The sequence below is a fragment of the Dermochelys coriacea genome, chromosome 1 (assembly GCF_009764565.3).
Source record: "Dermochelys coriacea isolate rDerCor1 chromosome 1, rDerCor1.pri.v4, whole genome shotgun sequence".
NCBI lineage: Eukaryota > Metazoa > Chordata > Testudines > Dermochelyidae > Dermochelys > Dermochelys coriacea.
Window position 1 is genome coordinate 148,746,000 of NC_050068.2, and position 19,549 is coordinate 148,765,548.

Here is a 19,549-nt window from a genome sequence, read left to right on the forward strand (position 1 = left end):
TTGTGGTTCAACTTACCTTCTATGATAAACTCTTCATTAATGTGGAGATTTATTATTACCAAAAACACTTTAGGTTATTGAAATGAGCATTAGTCTAGAGTGAGTCAGAGTCATAAATAAATTTATACATAAATAGGGCCTAATTCTCCACTGCACTGATTTCAATAAATACCAAACTAAATCTTGTCTAACAAAGTGCAGAAGCAGGAGCATAGTAGATAAATTTTTTAAAAAAAATTGTATGTACAGGATGTGTAGGGAGCTCTCCACACTTGTGCTCATGCACAAGGGCTGTCCAGAATCCTAAATCAGCATATCCTTTATGCTCCCCTCTAAGGTCCCTATTCGTGCCAGTTGCCAGAAAGAGGCCAGCAGAGCAAAGCTAATGATCATGACATGATTCTAGTATCCCCACCTACAGAGCTGTTCAGGACCATAAAAAGGGGCAGGCTTCGCTGTGATACACTACACACACTGGAAATACTGCTTGGGAACTCTTCTTGAGTCAGGCTCCATTACTCTTGGGAACTCTAGGATGGCCCAATGGCACATAGGGCATAAGCTAGCCATATGTTAGCAAAACTGAAATCCTGCTAGATATAGCAGGAATAGAAGGCAGCTCTATGAAATTCCTTGCATCAATAAAAATATTGCTTTAAAATTATGTCATGAACTCATCTGTGAAAATACAACCTTCAGATTGCTTCCATAAGTATGCATAATGTTCTACAATAAGACCCTTATTAGCAAAGCACTTAAACACATGTACAAGTGCTCTGCTGCTTCAGGACCTAATTAAGGTGTGCTAAACTTGTATCAAAAGTCCAGATCCCAGAAGGATTGCAATCAGAGGACAAACTAGCAAAGTATAACCCAACCATTAAATTACCCAAGGAAATCAGTCACTTCAAGGAGTTGACTTTTCAAGTCTTAACAGGCACTTCTTTTTATTGACCAAACATTAATGTGTAAATTAAGTTTTTCCTTACAATGGTCTTAAGATTTTGCATAACATTCTGGTCATATGGCTATAGCAATCCAACATCTAATATCAATTAAAAGTACAGTAGAACAAGTATTAGTTATTTGCTGAAAAGAACCAAATGTTTAATTTTAACCTCCATACATTGTGTCCTCCTGTCCTTTTACACTCATCACTGCTACCTTTCATGGACTGGGTATTGACAATACCTAGTTTTGAAAGATATAAAGACTGTTTTCCACTCTCATAATGAAAAACTGGCAACCATCATCTGACAAAATGTAGAAATACAAATCAAGCATAAGAATGAAAGGGTTGGAAAAGAGCCTCTAACCTTGCACTTTTCTAACTGTATTTTTACTATAGCAGGATCTGCTGCTGATGTAGGTTGTACTTTCAGCCAGTTTTCAGCAGTAATTGCTGTCCGCTCCAGTTGCTGCAGCTGGGAGTAGAAGGCAATGATGTTATTTTGGTACTCCAGCCACGCCAGTCTCTCACTCAGCAACTGATAGAACTCAATCCAGCGACTGTTCAACTGCTCTGAGGCTTGTTTGATGTTGTCAGCATTAAGGCCCTCTAGAAAGAAAGGAAGACAAAAAAAGTTTAATACTTATGTATCTTTAAGTCACAAAAAAGAAGCAGGGAAATAATTTAACAACTCAGTTTCTGTATATAAATGTACGACTGATATATTAGTGGAGAGAGCATTTAAAATCTATTGTAAATTGCTGGCAAGATATTGCTGTTACTATGAGAATGAATCAAAATAGATTATAGCTCCATAATAGGAATAAAGCAGAAAGAAGAGATACAGCACACTGAAATAATTAAAGCTACTATGAGAAATAATAAAATGCCTTAAACTTACATTTTGGAAAACTCTGTCTTGATTGAAATTACATTTTAGTACTTAGGGATGGCTTTTCTAAGTGTCCAAATGGTTTAGGAGCAAAAATCCAATTTAAAGTTTATGGGATTTAGGCTCCTAAGTAACTTTGTGTATTTGAAAATTCCACACTTAGCGTCTGTATTACATACTACACATAAATTCAGCATTCACCATTATTGAAACAAGGCATATTAAGCAAAAATACTTAGTTTAGCAATTGCAATAAAGTTACTTGGAGCAGCGATGAGGTAAAAGAGCTCAGCCCTGGGATTTCACACTGAACAAAATAGAAATCAAAAGTAAAACAAAGGGGTTTTCCCTAGCACAGTTTATAATTATTCTGAAATTTGGCACTGTAGGCATCAATTCAAAACTAATCAGAGTAATATCATTAATTTGAGTAGCTCATATTTACTATAGATATCAGGAGGCTATGATATCAGATACTATACAGATATCAGATGGAGAAAAGCTCTAATGTGAACAGTCATATATACTTCTTGCTGGCATGATTTGTAATTATACATATAGCAATATGACAGATAATGAAGTCAGAGTTAATCAAATTGTAGTACTAATCAGCTTGAGAGCACATCTTTAATAACAACCTCACCACTATCCCTACGGGCCAACTCTGCAGAAACAAAAGTTTTCAGCTCATCAAAATAATAAAATATCTGCCCCCCCCATTTTTCCTAACACAAAGACTATACGTCAATAAGACAGAAGCCTCAAACCTAAACTTCAACGTAACTATATCTCTCAAAGCAATAGCTTGTTTCTCCAGGCCTGTGTGGGCTTTGGTACATCTGGAGTATGTCAATCTTTCTATTTTGAAGCGAAATAGAAGATATAATAATGCTGCATTCTGCCCCTTCCTCCACCCAAAAATTCCCTCATTATGGTTACACAATAATTCAGATATCAGAAGGCAAGTATGCAAACACATTCATAGAATTTTAAATTGTTGAGATACATTTGTACAATGCCTAGCACAATGGGGTCCCGATTCATGGGTGAGGGCACCAGTCACTACTATAATGCAAACTAATAATAATTTACAGAGATCTTCTGTTCTAAAAAGGTTTCTGTGTATCCTTAGGAATACACAAAAACACTTCACAGATCTTGTTAAAATTTCCTAGGACTTAAACTTTTCTACTCTACAATATTTTTGGCTGGATTCTCTGCCATGCTGCTCAGTGTCTATTTGCAGCTCCCTGATTCTCAGGCATGCTCTGTGCTGGAGCCAACTCTTGGTTGTTGTATTGAACGCCACTTGGAAAGTGGCTGTCCAACAGTTGAAAGTAGCTGGAGCATAACAGTGCCACAGGCTATGCCTCTTTCAACTCCTGGTATACTCCTTCCTCTCTTACCCCCCCAAGCAAATGTTGTGTAATTTTGAAAAAAAAGCCAGGAGTTATAGGTGTAAGAAGCTGCCATGCAGCCCTACATTGCTTGGCCAGCTCTCCAATTCAGAAGTCGTCACTGTGGTTAGACATTCAGTGGTGGGTGTGTGTTCTCCCTGTGGGCTGTCCCAGCTCTGTGCAGATAACTGGCACAGCTCAAGCTGGCACAGCTCAAGCGAACTGCCCAATGACCACAAGCTCCGTTAAGGTACAAAGGCACCCAGCCAGGTTTATTGTCAAAGAAGCACAGTCCTAGCTCCCCGGATCAATGTCTACAGTTATACTAGCACATATATGCCAATGACAATGGATGAGGCTCAGTGAACAGCGGGACTTTCGGTTGGCCAAAGACACTCCCTCTGAGATACATCTTTATACACCAATACAAACAAGTTATGTATTTCCCCTGACGTATCAGGGTGACACCCATTGCTTTGTACCTGTAAGTTCGATCAAAACATCTCTATCCATCATGCTGTCATCCTGACCTTATCCTTAAGCTGAGTAAGCATGGTCCTGTTATCTTTGGGGAATGTGCTGGTATCAGGGTGTTCTGGTACCACCTTACTGTTTGTGTGTATATTCTTGTGCCTGGCACTACTTAGGAACGTGTTTCTGCGGTATCAACCCTGTTCTTGCCAGATTCTGTGAGCAGGGCCTGCCTCTTGCTCACAACTTAACTTGCCTACTTTAGCCCAGGCCTCTGATACAAGGGCTTATGTCTCAGGCTCTCGTCCTACTACAGTCACTGTTGTGGTACAGTCCACTCACAAACACATTACAAGAGAAAGGCTGGTGTTTGGGAGAGGGAGCAGAAAGGGTTTGGTGTTTGGGTCAGAGAGAGAAGAAGAGTTTGGGGGAGCATGAGGATGTCAAGCTGCACTTTGGGGTATGACAAACAGTAAGTATGAACATGTTTCCTGTGGGCACTTGAGGGAGAGAAGGCAGGAGAGGTAAATCCATTTAGTACACTTCTGGAACCAAGTAACAAGATGCATCAATGTTTTTTACCTGGAATTTTTGGCATTAGTGGGTTTGGGTATGCAACTTCATTTAGCATATGTTCATGTTTAATTAGCATATGACTAAGTGCAAGGGGGTAGCATGATCCTGCACATGGAGTCTGAATGGATATTTTTATTAAATGATCACCATATGGACACAAACTCATCAGTAGCAGAAGTAAATGCACTAATAGTATAGTAGTAGGTACACGTTTTGCTATGCTAAACTAAACTGAATGGTTTGTTTCAACAATTAGTTCTGTCCTGCCTGTAGGTTTGGACATAAATTCTGAGTAGCAATACATTCATAAAATGCCTGAGAACCGTAAAAGAAGGTACAAGGTCCCTGACTCTACATCCTTAACTACCCCTGGACCCAGTGGACACTGACTGTGATTTCATTTGGGATAAGTAAGAAGGTCAGCTAAAAATACTTACTACTAGCTTCGTCTTCTAACTGCTATGAATTTGACACTGGAGCGGGCTTTCAGGCCAAAGTTATGATTGCATGGGGGCTGCAGCCTTGGACTATCTATGGTTTGCTGACAGTTTTCTTTCCGGTCATATTTTCTTCTAGGATTGGAAAGTCGTATATTGCAGGCTAGGGTCTGGTTGCAGCAGATCCCTCCAGAGGGCTCCTTACCCCTCTTATCCTCCCTTGAGTCCCCAATCCCTCTCAACTTGTTTAAATAAACTGAAAATTCCCAAGTTACTAAAGTTCTATTAACTTATGTCCAAACATTGCTTTTGATGTACTCATGTTCCCAGACCAGTAAAGGGATCCTTTGGCTTCTCCTGTGACTGTAGGCAGAGGCGGATTAAGGTCTCCCTGGGTCCTGGGCCAGAGAAGGTCCTGCCCCTGTTCCACCCCTTCCATCTGAAGCCTCACCAACGGCTCTACCGTGTTCCACCCAAGGTCTCTGTTTCACCCACAGTCCTGCCCCATTCCCCTCCCCCACTGCAGCCCCTTGTGTGCTTTCTCCCCGCCCCCCACCGCCCAACACCACTGCGTCCCCAAGATTGGAAAAGCTCTGTCCACTGACCAGAGCCCTGGGATCACAGTGGGGAGTGATGAAGTGAGCTGTAGCTCACGAAAGCTTATGCTCTAATAAATTTGTTAGTCTCTAAGGTGCCACAAGTACTCCTTTTCTTTTTGCGAATACAGACTAACACGGCTGCTACTCTGAAACCAGTGAGGAGTGAGAGCTCCTCCAGCCCTGAGGCCATGGCAGGGAGTGAGAGCTTCTCCTGTCTCAGGGCTGCAGCTGGGATCCGGACACTAGGGCTCTGTCCTGCATCTGCCCTTCCCCCACCTGCTCAGTCCCTTTGCCAGGGACCAGGGTCAGGGCGCTGGAGCTTCCCCTGCCCACCCTGTGGCTTCTGACAGGTTTCCGGACTTCCGCTGCCCTTCAGCGGATTTCTGCTGGAGTGCCCATTTTTACAGGGCATCCCAATTGCACAGGACGGTTTAGGTTGGGCATTAGGAAAAACCTGTCAGGGTGGTTAAAGCACTGGAATAAATTGCATAAGGAGGTTGTTTAATCTCCATCATTGGAGATTTTTTAAGAGTAGGTTAGATAAACACCTGTCGGGGATGGTCTAGTTAATGGTTAGTCCTGCCATGACTGCAGGGCACTGGACTAGATGACCGCTTGAGGTCCCTTCCAGTCCTACGATTCTATGATTATATGAATGGTGTTTATTTTATTTCAGTCTAAAAATGTTTAAAACCTTTTCATCCATATTGTTAACATGAATTTCCCTGTTAATTATTATTTTCTGGGAGTTGTATATAAAAAAATTGATAACTATGTTCAATGAGCAATACAAAACCCATTCAGTACTAATATGCTAAAATTTCAGGGTTAATAAATCATAATCCTGTCACATTTCATATTCTAAACAACCCCGATATACTCAGTGGATAAATATATTGTACCCTGAGGACATAGATCATTACCTGAAGTGCATCCATTAATTTTATTACTTTGTGTACTGTGCATAACAAATTGTATTAGAATATTTTTAATTATATAGTACCTTATATGCAACTACTTTGGGACTGTCATTTAACATGAAGTCATCCTTGTCAAGTTTATTTATCATTAGCCATGGATCCAAGATAAAATAATGCAATATTACCTCTGGTTTTTTGTTTGTTTGTTTTTTTAGAGCTCACAACTCATAAGGATATTTGGAATGGCAACTTCAATGAGGCATATTAACAAACTTCCTCCTTATCATGGTAGCACTTTAAGTGTTGCATCATTTCAAATTAATTTTGCAATCATTTTAACCCATCAGGCCCTGGAGGTTTTTCGCCTTCCTCTGTAGCATGGGGCATGGTTGACTTGAGGGAGGCTTCTCTGCTCCTTGAAGTCTTTGAACCATGATTTAAGGACTTCAATAGCTCAGACATGGGTGAGGTTTTTCATAGGAGTGGGTGGGTGATATTCTGTGGCCTGCGCTGTGCAGGAGGTCGGACTAGATGATCAGAATGGTCCCTTCTGACCTTAGTATCTATGCATCTATGAAGTTCACTGAGTATTAATTTGGATACAGTAGGTGTTTTATCCTAAATCACCATAACAATCAAGAGTCTACTCACAAATCCCCACACCCTGCTTCACTCATAGATTCATAGATTCATAGATACTAAGGTCAGAAGGGACCATTCTGATCATCTAGTCTGACTTCCTGCACAGCGCAGGCCACAGAATGTCACCCACCCACTCCTATGAAAAACCTCACCCATGTCTGAGCTATTGAAGTCCTTAAATCATGGTTCAAAACTTCAAGGAGCAGAGAAGCCTCCCTCCAGTCAACCATGCCCCATGCTACAGAGGAAGGCAAAAAAACCTCCAGGGCCTCTCCAATCTGCCCTGGAGGAAAACTCCTTCCCGACCCCAAATATGGCAATCAGCTAAACCCTGAGCACGTGGGCAAGATTCACCAGCCAGATACCCAGGAAAGAATTTTCTATAGCAAATCAGATCCCATCCATCTAATATCCCATCTCAGGGGATTTGGCCTATTTACCCTGAATATTTAAAGATCAATTACTTACCAAAATCCCATTATCCCATCATACCATCTCCTCCATAAACTTATCGAGTAGAATCTTAAAACCAGATAGATGGTTAAAAACCTTCGTCTGATTTCAAGTCTAAACTTCCTGGTGGCCAGTTTATACCCATTTGTTCTTGTGTCCACAATGGTGCTGAGCTGAAATAATTCCTCTCCCTCTCCTATATTTATCCCTCTGATATATTTATAGAGAGCAATCATATCTCCCCTCAAACTTCTTTTAGTTAGGCTAAACAAGCCAAGCTCCTTAAGTCTCCTTTCATAAGACAAGTTTTCCATTCCTCGGATCATCCTAGTAGCCCTTCTCTGTACCTGCTCCAGTTTGAATTCAAACTCTTTCAGTTTGCCAGCAGACTTTTAAGTTGAGAACATTTTAAAGTAAGGGAATGCATGATCTTCTCTTTTTTGGGGGTTGGGACAGAGGGGGTAACAGGACCTAGCAGGTCCTTGCTGACATTTGGCCAAGGGGAAGCAGAAGACCACCTCCTGTGGGTTACAGCCAACACCCAAAAACAGCCAAGATTGCCCCAGAAACAGCCAGGAGCAGCGGCAGTAGTGAGAGGAGAGGTTCTGCCTGTAGCCCTAAGAATGGCTATTTTGGCAGGGTTAACCTCCCTTTTGGGGGCACTCCCAGCCAGAGGAATAACATTCCCATCACCCTCATAGGCATTTTCCTGCTGAAGAATTAGGTGGGAGTGAAGCACCTTGACATCTGTAGACACTAGGGATGACAACAGAATGTTTTTTCTCTGAACATTATTCTCTGTCTCCAGACTGGCTGTGTGCCCCAACCTATTCCTATCCCTTTATTGCTATACTCAAACTGCCTATACTCCATCCTTCCCTCCAGTTTTCCTCTTCCCATTCCTTCCTTTCCACCACTCTTTTGTTCCTACTTCCCCACCTGACCTCTGTTCCATAATAACAAAGTAGTAAAGTAAAGAAAAAAAATTAAGACATGTATTCATCATTACCCTGATCATTTCTCTCTTATGATGTCTTCCACCCTTTGATTTTTGTCTGGTTTATGTTTTAAATTCTTCACCTTCCTATCTGCCCATGAATTTCACCAGTGGTCTAAATTTTAAATAAATATAAATTAACTTGTTGGATGTCTAGTGCATGATCTTATAAGAATAGAAGATAAATTGTTGTAATCACATCATACTACTGAACAATTTCTGCAAGGAATATATTGTGTATTGGGTATGATAATAGTACTGGGTGTACCTCAAATGAGTTGAAGCTTCCATTTTGTTAAGCTTCTAAAAGTTAAATAAATTAAACATCTCTTCTTCCAAATCAACCAATTTCAATCAATCAATTTCTCTCTCCTTCCAATAGGCCCCAGTCTAACAGTCTCCGCCAAATCCAAAAAATGTTCTCTAAACACAACTTACTGCCACTGTGATGATATATCTAATGGGAAAGGAGGAAGGTATTTAATCATGGCACTCTGGCTACAGAGCTCTGGTCATCTGCTCTGTTGAAACTTTGGGCTCTCTGGAGCCTTCACCAGAATCTCCTCCAGACTGCATTGTGCTAATAAAATTTGCAACTGACACAATGTTGGGAGGTATAGCCAATATGGAGGAGGACCGGAATATCATACAAGAAGATCTGGATGACCTTGTAAACTGGAGTAATAGAAATGGGATGATATTTAATAGTTCAAAGTGCAACATCATGCATTTAGGGACTAACAACAACAATTTTTGCTGTAAGTGGGGATTTATCAGAGGTGCAGCAATACCTGGGCATATTGGTTGATCACAGGATGACTATGAGCCATCAATGTGATTCAGCCATGAAAAAAGGCTAACACAGTCCTAGGATGCATGAGGCGAGGTATTTCCAGTAGAGATAGGGAAGTATTAGTACCATGATGCAAGGCACTGGTGAGATCTCACCTGGAACACTGTGTGCAATTCTGGCCTCCCATGTTTCAGAAAGATGAATTCAAACTGCAACAGGTGCAGAGATGGGTGAGTAGGATGATCCAAGGAAGGGAAAACCTATCTTATGAGAGGAGACTCAAAGAGCATGGCTTGTTTAGCCTAACCAAAAGAAGGCTGAGGGGAGATATGATTGCTGTCTATAAATACATCCGAGGGATAAAAAAGGGGGAAGAGGAGTTATTTAAATTAAGCACCATTGTGGACACAGGAACAAATGGCTATAAACTAGCCATCAACAAGTTTAAGCTCGAAATTAGGCAAAGGTTTCTAACCGTCAGAGGAGTGAAGTTCTGGAATAACCTTCCAAGGGAAGCATGGGGGCAAAAAAAACTAACTGGCATCAGGACTGAGCTTGAAAAGTTTATGGAGGGGATTGTATGATGGGACTGCGTACGGTGACATGTGGCCCATCGGTGACTGCCATTTGCAAAAATCCCCAGCTACTGGAGATGGGACACTAGCTGGGCAGGCTCTGAACTACTACAGAAAATTCTTTCCCAGGTATCTGCCTGGCAGGTCTTATCCACATTCTCAGAGTCTAGATGATCACAATGGTTCCTTCTGACCTAAAAATCTATGTGTCCCGCCTTTGATTCGGAATGAACCCTAAGATTAACAAAATTTGAAGTAAACAATCTATAAGAAATTTTCAGATAGTTTAGGTGCTGATCCCAAAATGGATTTCAACAACAGGCACAGAGAGAGAGGGAAGTTATCTGAATTATTCTGAATCTTAAAAAGTTGACATGTTTAACACAATTTGAGATTTATGCTTAGAGTTGAGGTAAACTTCTGTTTTTTGTTCAATCCCAGTCTGGAGGTAATCCTATTTAATAGCAAATGTATTAACTCATAATGAATTGGAAGATTTAGACAGAAAATTCATAGTACTTACAATTCCAAAAGGTTGCATATGACAGTTAACTTCCTCCCTACTCAAGATATAATACTAAACAATTTTCCACATATTCCTGCTCAGAGCAAGTAAAAGAGCTTAGTTAAAATAATCTGTCTAATTCTCCTCTGCTGAGAATACTTATCTCATTTTACACTCTAACCTTGTGGTAATTATTGCACTTCTTAATTACTCTGTACTCTACTCATTTTGGAATTGCCTTTGCAGCTGTGGTGTATGTGGAAGTTCCATAAATATCAGATTGAACAGCTCCCTTTTCCAAAAGGGTACTTGTGCCTCTAAAATTGCCAGTAAGGGAGAGTTCCTCCTAACACAGACAACTAAGATGTTGTTCTAGCCAGGGTGCAGTCATATACTCCTGGGAACAAGACTGTCATGATGCACAACATGAGGTCAGGAGAACTGAAAGGGCCATGTTCAGTTACACTGATACACAGCTAGCATGCTCAGTGCCAAAGTCCTAGTGAGAAGACACGTTCCTTCCAATAGACTGATATTTGGGAAACCTCATCCTGTCTTTAAGGGGTCGCCTTCAACAATTATGCACAATCCTTGATGCTACTTTAAGCAACATTGGTAAGTGTCCTCCCTCCAAACAGCATATCATCATAAATAAACGTTACTTATTAATGAAAGAACCAATCCAGAAGTGAGTTTGGACCTCTTCCTCTCACTATGACCTCATGACCAGAGTTACTACATCATAATATCAGCCACATGCATGCACCATTTTGGGAGGCAAGGGGGGAACAGAGAATCACGAGTTACAAGAGGGAATTTCAGATGGAAGTGATCATCTGTTTGATACTAAGTATAATTGACACCTAGGCTTTGGAACAAAGAGGTGGTTGTGTCATGATACCAGTTCTTGAGGCTACTGGTTCTCCAACTGAAACCAAACGTAGACAGCAAAAAAATGCAAATGGAATTGTCATCAGGGCAGTCAAGTGCAGTGCTGTTCCTCCCAGCCATGAGGCAAAATAGAAGGAGGAGATTTTTTATATTTTCTTATCTGCACTACATGGACCTGACTCTTGACTCAATTAGCTCAATGTGCACATAGCAAATAGTGCCTTACAAGGCTTGCACAATCCAGGGAAAATATTCTTCCAGGCCAAATTGATTATTTTTAATACCAATTAAAAGAAAAATCTGCTATAGATATTTTGTACATGACCAACCATGGAAAAGGTCAGGATAAGGACTCTGTCCCAAGCGGGGTGGAAGTTTCTTGAGGTTCTGCCTCACAGACTTTCCTCTGCATTGCTCCTTGTGTTTAGGAATGAGACCATTAAAATCTGTCTATCCTTGAAATCTATGACAACTTGGCAGGCCAGGGCCATTGCTTGAGGTACTGTGCCTATACACTGATGCTGGGGTGACTCCACAACTACCTAGGCTCATTGACATTTGGCTAACATGGCAACTTAGTATTTTATTCACTTGCGAAGTTAAGTTCTCTGCTGTTTATCATAACAATTAAAGAAAGCCTGCAACTTCAAATAGCAACCCGTTCAATTTTACACTCCACTCTCTGGTAGTAGTTCCTTAGTAGTTAGTTCCTTAACTAATTTTGAATTTCTTGAAGGTCAGCTCTATTGCAATTGCACTGTGTAGGCCCAAAATTTTGGAAGAGCTATGGATCCACAAGAAAGTGGCAGATGTGGATACTCAGCACTTCTAAGGCTGCCAGTTTTGACTGTAAGCATTTGTCTAACAGCTTCCTCCACGATACTGCATGCTTGCTTGTACTGTTGAGAACCACAGTTAAGAAAGCCTTTTTATTGTCATTACTGTTTTCCAATATTTAATTTACCGTGTTCAACCACTACATAATAAAGTAACTAATGAACACTAAACTGAGATACTTGAGCAAACACTAAGTTGCAAGCTGTTTATATTTTGTTTGTATGAAAATGGTAGTAAAGGAGGAACATAACATTCAACCCACTTAGATCCAGAGTCTGCCCTCCTTATTTTCATTACTACAATCATATTTGACAAATAATTCCATTTCATCAGTGGGGCTATCCACAAATTAAGGTGGATCAACATAGCAGAATCTGCTATGAAGTTGCAAGTAGAATTGTTTGTAGATTTTATTGTAGTGCTGGGAATTATTTGCTGTAACAAAGATGACAATTTCTGGTTTTAATTTGTCAAGTTGCACTCAAAAACACATACCACTGCAATTTTTCTTCAGTGTATATTTCTCCTGTTTTACAATAAAACCTTTTTCTTTTCCTAGAAAATAAAATCTAAAAGCTCACAACATAACAGTCAAGTCTGAAAATTAACAGGAAATTTGACAAATTCAATCATCAGTATGTGATGGGGATTCTACCCCACATGGGACTCTAAGGGGTTAATAGAGCCCTAGGGAGGCAGCCAATCAGAGAAGGACTGAGGGGAGCAGCTAATCAGGGCCCAGTAGGCCCATATAAAAAGGAAATTGCAGAGGAGGATAATTGTCTGCTGGAAGCCTAGGGAGGAAGGAGTGTGTCTCAGGAGAGCTGAGAGAGTGTTGGAAGCAGGGACCGGGGGAGAGAGAGCTCCTGGCTGGCTGCTAGGGTTTGCAGGCTGAGGCCCTGAGGCAAGGGAAAAGAGGATGCTGGGGCCATGAGGAAGTGGCCAGACAATTTGCTGCAATAGCCACTAAAGGAAGTGGTTGAACAGCAGACTTCAGGTCCTCTGGAAGTGGGGAGCACAGTGTGAGGCACGGCCAGATAGCTGTGTCGCTGAAGAGGATGCTGCTGTTCTCGGAGAGACATGGGTCCTAGAGCAGGAGTGATGGTGGTGTGGCTCTACCTGAAGAGGGCACACTACCATGTAGAGCTAATTCCCAAGACAACCAGCAGGAGGTGCCAGAGTGGTGAGTGAACCCTGTTACAAAGTAAAATAAGTTTTGGGGTTTTTTTATCTGAAATTTGGATAAACCATTACATTTGAATTTTTAAATACCAGAAATCTCTTCCAAAATATAATTACAGGTTTCAGAGTAGCAGCCGTGTTAGTCTGTATTCGCAAAAAGAAAAGGAGTACTTGTGGAACCTTAGAGACTAACAAATTTATTAGAGCATAAGCTTTCGTGAGCTCACAGCTCACTTCATCGGATGCATTTGGTGGAAAAAACAGAGGAGAGATTTCACGAAAATATAATTAGAATCTCTATTCACTGGTACAATATAAAATATTGCAAAAGCCATATAATCAGATATGATTAATTTTCAAAATGTCTAAGAGAATTTTGACCATATTAAAAGATCCTGCTCTCTGAAATAATTTCAAATGAACTATAGTCTCTTCAAAAGTTTAATATAGTCAGAAAGTAAGATTTGAATCTTAGTTTCTGTGCAGAACTGACTAACAACACATAGTGCACTATTGTGAGCATTATTTTGCTACATTTCCTTTTATGGTGGTAAAGTTCTGTTTTTGTTTCCACCTCTTTCCAATGAATAGCTCTAACATTAAAAAATAATAAGAAAATTGTGATGCTAACAGCTCAGGCTAGAGCAATAGGGCAGTTCACTTATGTTTGAATATGAAAGAAATGCTAAAAGGTCATAGCATGTTCAAGCCAATTCATTTGTTGGATGAGATCAAAAGGAGATGTTAATTGTATTGTTTTCACCTATCTGTATTCTGTTGTCTTCTGTTAAATTATGTATACCCTGTAATTAGATAATCCTAGATCAAAGGTGTATTTGCTTGATGTTTAAACTTTATGAAAACTAATGAAAGATTCTTTGGATTCCTATAACAAAACGAATTATATATGCATCTGTAATTGGCCTGCCCATCAAACAGAATTGAAGCTTTGGAACAGAAAATGAAGAAGCATGCTAACTTCAAAACATGGGTCATAGTGTTCAATAATGGGAAATCTACAGTCTGCATTTAGTCAACAGACAAAAAGTCCATGCTGTGATGGAGATACTTGCCAGATTACTTTCCAGGGAAAACTGCTATAAGAATGGATCCAGGGAGCGATGTTGTATCTCTGAACCATTTTGGATTATAACAGAGTGGAATACTGAACAAATGGCCCGAGATCCCATCACTATATCTCTGCTATCATATTGGATTTACCAACGTTGACTCAACTGTTGATGTATTTTTCCTGCTTTAATCTCTCAATAACAGATTTCTTTTTCTTAGCTAATAAACATTTAATTAGTTTACTAGAAAAATTGGCCGTCAGCGTTGTCTTTGGTGTGAGATCCAGAGTATCCATTGACTGACCCTTTGAAGTTGGGAGTAACCTAATGTGAGGTGATTTTTTCTTTTAATAACCTTTCATCACATAGTCCATCTTGTCTGGGTGGTAAAGTGGGGCAGGAGAGCCTAAGGGGACTGTCTGTGGCTCCATGGTAAGACTAATACAGTAATCCAGGAGTGCACATTTGTTACTAGCTTGGTGAAATCTAATTATAGAATATAGTCAGTTTGGGTATCCGTACTGTTTTCTAACAAGGTGACCTGAAACTGGCTCTCTCAGTGGTGGGTCACTCCAGACAGAGTGACAAAAACATAAAGCAAAATTAACTTACCATTCCATTCAGAAAGTGCTTTGCTAACAGAATTTTTGTGTATTTATTCCATTCCTAAAATCATCATCTAATTCAACCCCCATATCATTACCATTCACCATCTGTTCCACCAAGGCCTCCGCTGATCTGCTGGTGTCTTGCAATTTCCTGTACTTCTCAGACTTTTCTCGCTCAATGGCCTGTAGCATGACAGGAAAAAGATGAGAATTTAGACAGATTTTGAAGACACCAAAAAATTAATCTGTACATCTTCTACCGCCATGAAATCTTTTTACCCTGTAAAATTGCCCGGCTAACCTCCTGACTTGGCAACAGAACAAATCACAGAGTTGGATATGCTTCTGGGCACATAACTTTAGGAAAGCAAAGTTGAATACATAAAACTCTACGTGCAAGCATGACAAGATTATTTGATAAACGACATATGTAGGTACTTTATAGACAAACACCACACAGGTATTTATATATAGAATCCGAATTGTTCAAAGCCCAGGATCAGAGAATGAAAAAAATGTCTGTTCAATAGGTTTCATATAGAGAAATATTAAACTTGATCCTTCACAGGGCTGTGTGACCTCAGTCCCCACAGATTTTGATATGAGTGGAGGGTGCACAGCCCATCACAGGATTGCTCTGAGCACTGCAGGATTCATCCCATGTGGCTTTGACTTATTTGCTTACTATGTATTAGCTAACCTTTTCAAACTTGCATGGCTAAAGTTGGGCATCCTAATCCGTATTTAGGTATATTTAAGGTATGACTTCACTGCTGAATTAACTAGAACTTCTATTCAAGTATTGTCCCTAGCGCGCCCCGCCCCCATCCACACACAAAACCTTCTTACCCAAATTTAGTAGTGTTTTCAATCTGGGCTAGTTGCCATAGATGGGGTATGGTTTACAATCTGTTTGTATTTAGGCTAGTAATCTGCCCATGTTGCAGAAGAATGCAGGCTAACCATTCAAGTGCTGATAGTTCTCCAATGCCTTCCCACAATTTCCCCATGTTCCCAGAAGGTCAGACAAGTTCTACCAAAATTCAGTGGGAAATAATCAGAGAGGCTCATCTTACTGCATCACAAAAGATCCTTGAGATATGCATCCAGAAGTCCTAATGCCTCACACAGGTGAATGCAGCACCAGTGAGAACACAGTAACTCAAGCTGGACTTTGCAGTGTGGCTGGTCCCACCCAGGAGCTGATCACTCACACTGAACGTGCAGTGAAGACATACTCTAAGGGGCCCGACTATAAAGAGCGTAGAGAGCCCTCACAACTTGCAATGAAGCCGAATAAATTAGACCACTGCTTTAGATACCTAAGTATAGATTTAGATGACTAACATTACACTCCTTATTTACAGATAAGTATATATAAACAAACTTTTTAAAGTGATACTGGACTTGAAGTACCTTTTTAAAACGCATTTATTTTAACAGATAATTAGTGCATTAAATAGTAATACCAATACTTTTCTGTTGAGAAAACATGTAATTTGTACATCACAACTACCAGTGGGTGAATTAACAGCAATGCTCAAAATGCCTCAAATTAATTCAAAATGGGTTCTCACTTCAAAATCATCATGCTAACACAGAATCATACACAGTAAAAATGGACTTTGAGTAAAATTCTTTTCACTGTACCTGAAAATTTGGGGATTTTGCATATTTTTGTATGAAAATGAATGGTTTGGGGGAAAAGGGAAATTGGGAAGTAAAAATTTATATTTTTAAAATGAATTTAAGCCCTGATTCTACAGTGGGATATACAAAGACAGAATCTGACCATGCAAAAGTCTTCAGTGATGCTAATGTAGCAGATAGAGCTTAACTGTGAACATCTCATACCAGGCCTGCGGCTTCAGAGAGCCACCTTCCACAGCCTCACACAGTCCTATTCACACATACCAAAGGCCTACCACTATCTCATTCTTTGTTTTATTGTGAATTGTATATACACACAGATGCTATCTATTATAATACCTTTCATCATACATTTTAATAATTTTAAATATCCACTGTAACAATACACAAATTTTATAGAAAATACTTATATCAATTTAATTTTGTGCAAATAATGTATCTTAAAAAAATGAAGATGAGAATTGATATTTAGTGAGGAATTAAGTTTGGGAATCCTTTGGTAAGCATATGTTATTATACATTTATTTGTACATTACACACACACACACAGAAGTTATGGAGTAATGCATGATAGTGTGATGTGGTATCTAGGTTTTATTAGAATGAATTTAAGATGACTGCATTACTCACTCTTGGCTTGCATGGGCTATTCCTAACAAGTACAAATAAAATCTTTATACCACACCACCGTGTGTGTGTGTGTGTGTGTGTGTGTGTGTGTGTGTGTGTGTGTGTATATATATGCCACATAAATTACAGAAACTTTTGTAGAAATGCACTTTAGAGAGCTTTAAAAATGGACATGGGATTTTTTTTTGGTCTCACTCTGCCTGTAAAGCCAGGTGATGTAGTTACCATTGGTCTAACTGTAAAGATCCCAGAAGGAACCATAAAAACTACTCTAATTTTTATGTATTTATATAAAGAATATTGATTTTTCTAAGCATAAAAATGACAAGGCATGAACCTTCCAAGGCCAGACACAAATACTGTGAGTCCCAGTGGAAAGTTCAGAAACTCCCCTTCCATATGGTAAAAGTTCCTGTTTCCAGAAGATAACAGACTTTTCATAGTTCTGACATTTTTTACATCTATAGAAAACATGTCACTAGCCCAAGACAAATTTCACCTTTTGAGGTCCTGAATCGAGGTAGTATTTTGGGGGCAGAAGGAGCAAACATTTACTGCTGCTTATCAATGCTGATTAGTATTGTCCCACAGTTAGCTTGTGCTCCCCCCAGTTCCTTGCTATATCCACCAGTTATCTATTTTATTCTGAGATTGTAAACTCCTAGGACTTTCTCTGCATTAGATATATTCACAGTACTTAGCACAACTGGGTGGGGGGATTCCTAGGTGACAATGCAATCCAAATAAATAATAATGATTGTCATCATCTTGGCAGGCTGATTTAAAAAGTCACTTTAAAAAAAAAAAAGCTGACTGGAGGGGTGTGTGTGGGGGGGGGGAATAAGTCCCATACTTGATGGATTAAGGAGCAGAGGGTAGATGAAATAGTCAAAGTTGCATGATGAACTGAGGAACCACATGTATTTATTTCTCACATGGACAGAATTGTCACGCGAGTGGGGTGTGTGTCACTGCCCCCTCTCCCCCATGTGCATGTGTATCCATACAAAAAGCTGATAAATATAATGTTAAGGTTGTATTCAAAAGTCTGGAAATGCCAAAGTAAAGGTGGCCTACACAACATGAATTCTGCTGCCTTGTGTGTATGCATTTTGAGATACTTCGAGATTATTTTTAAATACATGATCACATTTTTCCACAGGTCTCATCATTATTAATTCTGCAGGCTCAACAGTGCACAGTGACTGAAATAACTTTTAAATATTTTTGGTTAGCCTCATACGTTATTTCCCCATGCCTCATAAATGGTGCATCACCCATCCCTGCACTGAATAAGGCAGGGGGTCCTGTCAACACCCCTCTCATTTACCTCTTCAACCCTCCTTCATTCATTATGCATTTCTCATCTTCTGTACTGATTGAGGTAGTACTCTTCTGGACCCAAGGCTTATTCACTACACAAGTGGTTTGAGGTTAAGGTTGTGCAGAAAACCTTAATTTTGGCATTTCCAAACCTTTGAGTGCTACACATCAGAACCTTAACAACTGCAGTAGTCAAACATTTTCTAAGGGAAAGTTTTTTCCATTGGAAAATAGGGCTTTATTTTTTTAAAAAATCAATATTTTTCACACAAATATTGTCAATCAATTTTTCATCTTTCAATATTTTTCTGGAAAAATAAAACATTTTGGAAACAAAACATTTGTGGGAAAATATCCTTAAGAATTTTTCTATTTTAAAATGCAAATTTTGCCTCACCTTCTGACTACTCTTCAATTAGAAAAAGCTGTGAAAAAAGTCAAAGTGTGGAAAACCCTACTTTCCGATGCATTATTATTATTTTCCAACTTCTGACAGTTGGCAATCAGTAACAAAATACTGGAAGTGTGACTGAGAGAAACAGTAACACTTGCACATTTAAGCAGTGTGTTAAAATTTAAATGTGAACATGTTACTTCTAAAAGTGAAATGTGTGTGTGGTTTTTTTTCCCTTACCTTCCCACTTTTCATTCCTGTTTCCCAGCTGGTGCCATTGGAAAAAGTTGGGAAACAGTAAGTATTGGGAAGTGAGCAAAAAAAAACTTGCCCCACACTTCTGAAATTTCCTACAGGAAAAACTGGAGTTTCCAATGGAAAATTTCAAATGCAAGAAAAATTCTGATTTTTCCAGTCAACTTTACTTGACAGTCCTCTTTTTGTGTGGTTATTTTTGTAAGTACTTTATTGGCTTTTAAAAAAGATATGTGATAATATCAAAAACCATGGGCATCTATTTTCTAGTCAGCAGTAGAACACTTCAGTCCTACACAACATGCTATACCCACACAGTGAGACAATGGTTCATGCCCCTTCATACTAATCTGATCAAAGTAGAATATCTGACTACAGTATCTTATTTATATATAATAGTTTCATCACAACCAACATTTAAAATCCTTTATTCTTAATTATACAGTGGTATGTCAGGCACTGTTCACAAAAAACACTTTAAAAATTAAAAATCCTTAGATTCA

The 19,549-nt window shown here is 39.5% G+C and overlaps 1 protein-coding gene across 9 annotated transcripts in view; it reads right to left on the minus strand.

The window, feature by feature from the left end:
- The window catches only part of DMD (dystrophin), a 1,935,994-nt gene that overhangs the window by 1,236,197 nt on the left and 680,248 nt on the right, over window positions 1–19,549 (minus strand). For all 9 annotated transcript variants that reach the window (XM_043505382.1, XM_043505371.1, XM_043505378.1 and 6 more), the window contains 2 exons: window positions 14,890–14,977; window positions 1,317–1,558 (listed from right to left, as the gene is read on the minus strand). In XM_043505382.1, coding sequence (XP_043361317.1) covers window positions 1,317–1,558; window positions 14,890–14,977 — 330 coding nt within the window. The remainder of the gene's footprint in view (window positions 1–1,316; window positions 1,559–14,889; window positions 14,978–19,549) is intronic.